The sequence below is a fragment of the Clinocottus analis genome, unplaced genomic scaffold (assembly GCF_023055335.1).
Source record: "Clinocottus analis isolate CAN_PGR_092001 unplaced genomic scaffold, fCliAna1.0.p SCAF_32, whole genome shotgun sequence".
In the NCBI taxonomy this organism is placed as follows: domain Eukaryota; kingdom Metazoa; phylum Chordata; class Actinopteri; order Perciformes; family Cottidae; genus Clinocottus; species Clinocottus analis.
In genome coordinates this window covers 470,720-480,000 of record NW_027176065.1, presented here as the reverse complement: position 1 = coordinate 480,000, position 9,281 = coordinate 470,720, and the positions used below count along the sequence as shown (strand labels likewise).

At 41.5% G+C, this 9,281-nt stretch overlaps 2 protein-coding genes across 5 annotated transcripts in view; both read right to left on the bottom strand.

The window, feature by feature from the left end:
- The window catches only part of rpp14 (ribonuclease P/MRP 14 subunit), a 2,735-nt gene extending 2,118 nt beyond the window's left edge, over positions 1-617 (bottom strand). Inside the window, exon 1 of the mRNA XM_068595887.1 lies at positions 537-617. The gene's annotated coding sequence lies outside the window, so the exon portion shown is untranslated. The remainder of the gene's footprint in view (positions 1-536) is intronic.
- Positions 618-1,349: 732 nt separating this feature from the next.
- LOC137798848 (monoacylglycerol lipase abhd6-A-like) lies at positions 1,350-8,961 on the bottom strand. 4 transcript variants are annotated; one of them, XM_068595853.1, is made up of 10 exons: positions 8,837-8,945; positions 8,209-8,313; positions 6,941-7,056; positions 5,439-5,598; positions 5,214-5,327; positions 4,304-4,436; positions 3,460-3,617; positions 3,152-3,206; positions 2,408-2,508; positions 1,350-2,031 (listed from the first exon to the last, which is right to left on the bottom strand). In XM_068595853.1, the coding sequence occupies exons 3-10, from the start codon at positions 7,042-7,044 to the stop codon at positions 1,852-1,854; spliced, it is 1,005 nt and encodes a 334-aa protein (XP_068451954.1). In that variant the 5' UTR covers positions 7,045-7,056; positions 8,209-8,313; positions 8,837-8,945; the 3' UTR covers positions 1,350-1,851. The 4 variants fall into 4 exon arrangements, with proteins under 4 accessions (XP_068451954.1, XP_068451956.1, XP_068451953.1 ...); XM_068595855.1 differs by having other exon boundaries at positions 8,845-8,897; XM_068595852.1 differs by lacking the exon at positions 8,209-8,313 and having other exon boundaries at positions 8,837-8,961.
- Positions 8,962-9,281: the final 320 nt, after the last annotated feature.

Genomic DNA, 9,281 nt, shown 5'->3' with positions numbered 1-9,281 from the left:
AAAACAATAAATAAAAGTACAATATTTGCCCCCAAAATGTAGTAAAGGAGAATATGAAGTAATGTACAAGTACCTCTAAATTGCACTCAAGTACAATAAGTCAGTGCTTGAGTAAACAACTGTCCAAATGTCACATCAGTAGATAGTAGTTTACTAATAAAACACAATACTTTATAGCTTCGTATTTAAAAAATAAATAAATAAAAAATAGATAAATACAAAACTTGCTGAAACATTCAATTAGTTTTGACACACAGACAACTCACAGGTGAACTAACAACTAGACTACAACACAAGTCATCGGTTTAACGTCTAAAATATTAACTTACGCTATTTTTATGAAGGCTCGACACGTCAAACACGTGTTTAACTGAAAATAAAACAGGCTAACCGGAGGTCAAACAGAGGCTAACTTAAGCTAAGCTAGCTCCTAGCTGCTACACTGACAGATACAAACAGCAAACAATAAACAAACTTGAATTTGTTATTTGATAAAGTATTAAAAAAAACATTGAGTTTTCCAGCATTTAACTCACCAACGAACATCAACGTTGAGAAATAGCGGCGTGTTGTGAACGCCATGCACCCTTCGAGCAGAATCGGCGCATGCGCGGTCAACGAAGCAGGATATGTCAAAGAGGTGTAGAATAGTGAGAGGGATCACTCTGTCTCAACGTTGAGCATCCAGAAATCACAAACGACGGGATGAGGGGTATTTTGAGGTCTTGCAAAGCAATAAAAGTCAAACTATAAAGTGGCAGAAAATGTTCTTTTTTGACGACACTTTTATTTCTATTTAAAAGAGAAAAATACTAAAAGTACTTGCTATAATTATGTTTTTATTTTATTTTGCGCAAGCTCGTTTTATTTTTGTCACAGGTGAGATTGATAGAGGTACTTTATTAATCCCCAAGGGAAACCGTGTTGTTGGAGTTGTGTACCTTACAGACAAAACAAATAAAAGCAGTGAAGATATATTCAAAAATAAAAATAACAGGAATGAAAGATATGTACAGTGCAGATAGTATTAATTTAAGATGTTCTGAAACAAGTCTCTACACAAGTTAATAAATAATGAAATTAAAACTATTTCATAATACAGTTTTCATTGACCAAACTAAGCCAACATATTTTAAAACAACCAATAATATTTAACCTAAAAAAAAATCAAGTTACTTTTATCATTTTAAAATTGTATCCATAACTATTATAATTCAGAGTGGTACATCATTTCATGAATTATCTAATCTTTGACGTTCTCGATAAAGCTGTAAAGACGTGTCGCCACCCGGTGGCGTATTGGTGTACTACATGCAAAAAACAAAGACCACAAGTCATCTATCAGTCAGTAAAATATTAATTTTATTCTGTAGAAGATTTATTTCTGTAGTCCAGAAGCCATTTTTCATAAATGAGGAGATTTAGTAATCTCTGCACACGTACAAACATTATTCACCTACAGTACATATTTCTATGAGGTTGATTGTGCAGTCGGTTTACAGCGGGAAAACTCAAAACGCAAAAACGATCGTCATCCACCTGACACAGGATATTTAAATACAGTCTATCTGAAAGAGAAATGTGTAAAATCCCACCATGGAATGTTTTTATTCAACATTATCTAATAAAACAGAGACTAAAGCCTCTTCTGTGGTGCCGTGTGTCCAAAAAACCTCAGGAATATTTGACCGTCTGTCCCACTTTTCTGCGTTAATTTAATTTCCACAGATGTAGGAACCCTTATATCAAAGTATAAAACAGTATCGTCACCGATTATCAATACCACATCTTCATTAACCTCCATTCTCGTCGCCTTCAACCTCCGAGAAGGAAGCCGCGCAGGTTTTCCTTTCAGGAAAGCTTCTTAGCGGTTTCGCAGTTGACTTCCTGTGCAGACAGGAAGTCCATGAGGAGCTTAGCGGTTTTCCTGGGCCGCTCCAACACCACAGAGTGACCACAGTTGTCCAATAGCGCCACCTGGCAGTTTGGCAGCGACGCCTTCAGCACCGACGCCCCGGAGACGTCCACCACCTGAGGGAGCAGACAAGTTTTTTTCTCGTATTAATTTTTTTTTATAGCTGCTCTGCATGTATCTACATTTTAAAACATTTTGTCGGGACATTCATGTTCCCCAGAGGACACATCCTGGTGACTTCATGGATCTTCTAACATATAAATGTGTCAAATACTTTGATTCATGACCAAATACTTGCAAAAGGAATAAAATTCATCGGTGCTTATAAACAAGCGCTAGCATGCTAACACACACGAGTAAGAGGGTGAACATGGGAAATGTTGCACCTGCTAAAAATCTTTTTTTTTTTAGAAACATCTATTCACCGAGCGTCTCTTTCCTCGAACATTTGTAGTTTTTAAAAGGACCGTCAATGTGAATAATAACGTCTACCTGGTCCTCCATCCCCCAGATGACCTGCACGGGGGTCGTGATCAGATGCAGGTTCTCCTGCAGCGAGTGACGAGACTTCTCGCCGACAATCTCCATGAACACTGAAGACAAACACACACACACACACACAATAAATCAAAAGCATGTGCAGCAGCAGTTACTATTAAAGCCGCTATGTGCACACGAGCTCTCGAGCATTTTGATTGACTCACAACAGCTCTCAACATGGTGAAGGCCTGAGCCGGCGGCTCTCGAGCTAAAGGCGCTAACAGCGCTAACAGCTCAAAACTAAGGCGAACAGCGTTTCCTCACACAGGAAGCAACTCCATTCTTTGCTCAGGTAGACGTTACTTCTCTACATCTTTAGAGATTTATTAGTTGTTTTTAAATAAAAAACATGATGAATATTGTAAATTTTTAAAGACATAACAAAGGGAAAACTTAATACTGGTCTAATCTTAAAAGTCCACATTTTTATAATACGGCTAGCACAAACAACTAATTACAATCACGTCTACTTGTCTTCACATCAAGGTGTTGGAAACTGGAGGAACGTATTGTTTTCTTTGAGCTGCTGGGTTTATTTTTATAAAAAAAAATTTTTTAAAAAGGTGAAACAAGAGTTCAGTTTCCTTTTTTAACGGCGACGTTGAAACAGCAGCGAGGAAGAAAAACTGGAATTCACCAGCGAATAAAAACAAATCACTGTTGAATGAGAGTGGCGGTTGATGCGAGCGGACTGACCTTCTTTGTAGAAATCATTGTTGTGGAGCCTGTTGTCAAGGAGACCCCGCAGGACCTGGCAACACACACACACACACACACACACACACACACACACACACAGTATTTGTGTAATATTTGTGTACTAACAGCAGTTGCACTGATATTTTGATGTTGTGTGACGTCTTAAAGGGACAGTTCACCCCGATACAGACGTGTTTCCTTGTTTATTAATCTATATTGTTTCTGAAGAGGGGAAATATTCTTTTTTTTTGTCTTGGAAAGCGTCTTAATCTGGATTTTAATCCCGGTCGGCGCCGCTCTCCTACCTGCCGGTGCAGGTGGAGGGGGGTGTAGCAGCAGAGCTTCAGCATGTCCTCCAGCTCCTCAGGAGTGGACGGGATCAGAGGGATGGCCTCGCCCTGCCGAGTGTTCTCCAGCTCCCGCAGCCGACGGATGAAGTTGGTTTCTGATGGATACACCAGACCTGGAGGAGGAGGAGCAGGAGGAGGAAGAGCAGGAGGAGGAGGGTCAGTTATTCCATGTCAAACAGTTTGCGGTTCAGGGTACATACACATTTTGACCAATGGATTCTCATGACTTTTAACCAATTTTTCATAACTTTTAACCAAATTCTCATGAATTTAAACCAAATTTCCACAACTTTTAAGCAGATTTTCATGAATAAACTACATTTTAATAACTTTTATCCCCATTTCCATGACTTTTTACCAAATGTCCACGAGCAAACAGTGTGAAATGTGTGTGTAGACAGTACAAAGTGATAAAATGTAGTATTTAAACTAACAATGAGGATTCAAAGCATACAGTGAACCTTAAATGACTCAAATGAATGAGAGACAATAGTTTATTAAAAGAATAAACATTTATATAGATGCCTGTATGTATGCTGCTGATATTTTGAGCCTCTTTCTTTTTTAAAGCAGATTCATTATTTATAACTAAATGAACGTCATGAACACATGAATATAACACATTTACAGGACTTTTACACAACTTTTGAGGATTTTATTTTACTTTACTTTTCAAGGCATGGAATTTTTTTTTTATTGAAAAGATTCCAGGACTTTTCCAGGTTTTCCCATGATCACAGGAAGCCTGCCGGTTGGCCTCTTGAAGAGAAACACTGAAACCATAAAATCAGACGTTTACCCGCCGGACAGATCAAGGTGACGCCGCACAGCTGGCCCGGGTACCGCGCGGCGTACACGCCCGCCACGTTCCCGCCCATCGACGTCCCCGCCAGGTAGAAGGGCCGCTTGTCCAGACCGACGCTCTGCACAAACTGCACACAGACACACACACACACACACAGAGAAAGAGACAGAGAGGGAGTCATGGAGGAACCAAACCTGGCGACCTCGCTGCGATCGAAACGCACTCCACCACACGAGGAAACCTTCGCGGCAACTTACAGTCACAAACTCGCGTTGTGTTCTGATTAAACAAACCAGATAGCAACACGTTGAAGATGTCAGTCGAGTCAAAGCGGAGGACAAAGTTGAACGAGGGAAGAAAGCCGGGCTTTGAAAACAGATCTCAAGCGGTGAAATTATAATTCAGAGGGGCGCCAGTCATATGATGCCACAGGACCGCGATGCGGCTGCAGAAGAGACGCCTGTAATCCAGCGGATAATTTGTTTTTGAAGTCGACCCACGACCACGACGCGATTATCTCCAATTACTTTCCTTCCCTTCAAAATCGTGTGAAAGAGAAAGGAGGCGGGGCCCCGAGAGCTGGGAGGCGGGGCTTAAAGGAAACGCTCGCGCGCTGGCGATGTGGACGCCACAGGGGATCCTCGGGGGGGAAAAATGGAAGTCAAACTTTTTTTTTTCTTTCTTTTTTTTTACTGAGCTAACGTCGGGGCTCTCGCTGAAGATCGGATACAATTTTAAAAAAAAGTTAAATATTAAAAAGTTAAAATATTGACACCACACACACAGCCCCCGCCCCCAAACACACACGTTATATATTTTTTATTTTACTCTTTATTTATCTGATCTTCAGCGAAGAATTTTTTTTTTTAATTTTGTGTGTGACTACAAATATTGACACACACACCTGGTGGATTCGGGTGACCTGCCCATGAATGCTGTAGTCCTGGGCGCCGGTGCGAGTCGTCCCCTCGTGTCCCGGCATGTCCACACACACCACATGCTGGTCTCTGGGGAGATGCTGGACGGGGGAAACACACACACACACACACACACACACACACACACTGAAATAAACTGCCAGGAGGCTTCATGATTAGGATAAAAACAGGGACAGAAAAGTAGGCGCTACCTTGACGAGGGGCAGCCACATGTCCTTGCTGGCGGAGAAGCCGTGCAGCAGCAGCAGCGGCGGCGCGGCGCCCCCTGCTGTCCCGCGGCTGCTGTAACAGAAGCGGTAGCTTCCGCTGCGAGAGTAGCGGGCCCGCAGGCCCAGCCGGAGACGCCAGAACCTGAGGGAGGAGGAGAAGAGGAGGAGAAGAGAAGAAGAGCGCTCAATTCTGTCGTCTCCACTCTGCTCCTCACGAGGCTGCAGTTTGTTTGGAGTCAATTCGTCAATGAATAATATGTATTTTTTAATTTCACAAGTCCTAAAATGTAAAGATTGTCCTCGCGCGTCGACGTCTGAAGAGGCGCCTTTTTCTGCTTGTTTCTTGTTCCGTTGCCAAATTAAACAAATACAGACATATTTCATTCTCATATTGCTTTTTACGTCTTTATACTTTATTTTCATGTGTGAACAGTGGATGACAAATGATGAACGCTATATTTCTTTATGTTGAACTATTTAATTCAACAGTACAGCAAGAACTCAACGTCCGTGTGAATCCATTAATAATGTTCATTGTGTGTGTGTGTGTGTGTGTGTGTGTGTATATCCTCAGTCATATTGTATTATTATTTAAGTTCCTTTGAGTCCTAACTAAATGTAATGTTTCGGTGTTTTCTAAAATTTTACACATATCATAAAGCGGCTAACAAAACCACCATTACATCACTGTGACTCAGCACAGTGTGTGTGTGTGTGTGTGTGTGTGTGTGTGTGTGTCTACAATAATCTTGCTTGCGGCCGACACGTCATTTTTTTTCTTTTACAGCTAAAACAAAGTCCAGTCGGCCGGGTGGCGCTCGAGGCTCCTTCACAATAAAAGCACGTTCTAGAGACAGTGACGTCACACACTCGGCACAAAATCATTCTTATTTTTAAAATTCACAAAAAACGCCGATTGTCTTCACCTCATCGTTTCATCTCGTGATACTTTTCTGTGAAATGTCACATTACAGTTGTCGACGTTTGACCTCCAAGTTCTTTACATCAGCTCAACCTCGAGTCGATGTTTGTGCCACATTTTAATTGATTCGCTTCTGGCCTCAGCTGCCGGCACCGCCGAGGCAAACAAAAACAAAATAAGTGGAAAAGTTAATTACATTTGTCTTTGGATGGTGTGTTCAATAGAACATCTCAAAACAAATATTACAAAGAGAACGTTTTACTTTTTTGTGGTGAAGGAAGAGAAAAATATTGATTTATATGTGAACATCTGGGTGTTTTTAAAAGTTCATGAAATAATCTACGATGTTGGCGAATTGAAAATAACGTAGTCATCGTCAGCTACAGATGATTTGTCCGTCTTTAGAGACAGATTATTACTTTAATCCACTTTGATAAAAGACAGACGTGTCACAACATTTTCATTTCAGGCATTTCAAGAACAAAAAAAACAAAAAAAAAATCCCTGGAATCCACAAGTTAGCGAACCAGATACCAGACACGGCCAACATGAGTGTGTTTACCAGTTGTAGGCCTTCAAGAGGACTCCGGGCCAGAAGAGGAAGGAAACGACGAAGGCGAAGACCGGTAGAAGCAGAACGCCTCCCGATAGCAGTATCAGCACCATTGTTGCGCACGCCTTTCAAAATAAAACACAAAGACCGGACGTTGTCATTTGCTCAGCGAGAGATTCGTCGCTTTTGAGTCGGGGTCGCTGAACATTAATGTGTCAGATTTAAAAAAAATACATTACAGGACCCTTTAGACACTTGAAATATCTTAGCCTAGCTTAGCACAAACACTGGAAGCAGAGGGAAACTGCTAGCGCCCGTCCCACCCAGGAGCCCTGAGGCTTATCAAATATTCCCAAAAATGACAGATTATTCATTTTAATGTCCTGCTTGTAGTTTATGGAGCATTATTGTGTCCCTTTAATATTATGTTCACCAATTTTTGACATTTTCAGAAATACTGCAGGTATGAACTGATAACAATATAGTTTTCGTAAGATAGCTTGCATTAAACTTTTAAAAAAAATGTTTCTATTAAACTTCTTTTAGTAAGAAAATAAATACATGAATGATGATCAATTTGTTTTTGTGGATTCTTCACATGTACATGATGAAAAATAGAGAAACATTTATGTAAATGTCTTGTGGTGGGAAGATTTTGCCAAATTGCTTTTTTTCTTTGAGCCAACACAAACCAAATAACTTAAAACACTGAGTGTAAAAGTCAACAGAAATATGAATAATTAAGTACAGGAAAAAAACGACTTAAATACAGTAACTAAGTGTTTCTACTTTGTTACTGGACACCAGTGCCGATGAATACAATGTGAGAGAAAGTGGACCTTGAGTTGCTCTTGTTTTGTAAGAAGAAGAAAAGTTACATAAAAAAAGTCAATTGGTTTTGGAATCAACATGAGTTGGCAGTTGTGTAAAAAAAAACGGAACTTCACATTCACCAGATCATCGCTGGTTTCCTGTTAGTTTCATAAGGATTATGTCATTGTATACTGAAGAAGCTTCGGTCGAAAGAAGGCTCAACGAAAGCTTTGTCGACCAGCGAATGTTAAAAACGCACATTTTACATTTCTGACGCACATGTTTCCTGATTCGGACTCTTCAGGTGTCCTGTGAACGCATCACGTCTGAAACACGACCCCAACATGGACACTTCAGGTTTCGTTATAATTCTGACTGGATAACAGTTTGGTGCGGAAGTAGAGACATGTTCATTTTCATTATACCATATGCATAAAATCCCCTGCCCAGAAGTAAGACTGTACCTGTCGGAGCTCCTCTTCGATGTGTCACCGCACGCTTTCCTCCATTCTGTTCCCCTACTCTTTCACCTCCTCCTCTTTCACCCAAATTACGCAACAGTCTTTCATCTGCATTTAAAGGGAAAGAGCAACGAGGAGCGCGATGCGTTCAGGCGCTGACGGAAATATCACGAAGCCATGTGTGGAGGTGCACCACAAGTCTTTTAAACGCATCCTCGTCTTTTGCACGGGTGCAGACAGAAGCACGCACCCGCGCTCCGAGAAGCGGCTGACGGGAACGGCAGCAAACTGTCAGTCAAAACGGGAGCGCGGACCCGCGGCTCCGCTCCGGACCGGAAAGTGCCCGTTAAAGAAACGCGTAAGCCTAGTTCATGCTTCGGCGTCACGCCGTCGACGAGCATTCAAAGTTCTGCGTCGAGGGACCGCGTTGCTCTGCAATTCACCGCCATGCCGCCAGGGGTGTGTGGCTGTGTGGCTGTGTGGTTTTGGGGGTTGCCGTCGCTTTTTCTTCCGGTCACAGTAAACAACAGTACACAATGGCGACCGGAGTGGAACGGCTGTATTTGGAGTTGGCGCTCGTCAATATTAAAAAGCAAATGATTATATTGCAAATGTTGAGATATGGTCATACTTTTTAACCTCTTCGATAATTCGCTCCTCAGCATGGTCCATCGTTCCTCTAGGTTCACGAGAACTTTAAAAATGGCGGTAAAGGAAGAAAGACCGGAAAAAGCAACTGCCGGAAATTACGTTCTGAGCGGACCAATCACAGCGCTTGCAGTCCGCGTCGACGTGAGGCGCAGTTAGGATTTTGGGGAGGTGCACGTCAGGCTACGTCGTAGGGGTTTGTCATTCCCTCACTCCTCACAGGTGAGGAGTGAGGGAATGACAAATAAGAGACTGGGGATGAACCCTGAGTGTGTGTCTTTTTAGTTTTTTGGAACTATGTAAACAAAAACAAAATATATTGTATCTCCCAAACGTATTCCTATGAAAGCCAATTTTCGAACACACACAAAAAAAAGAAGAAAAAAACAATTTTGAAAGAAAAAAAAATATTACGATCAAAAAAAAAA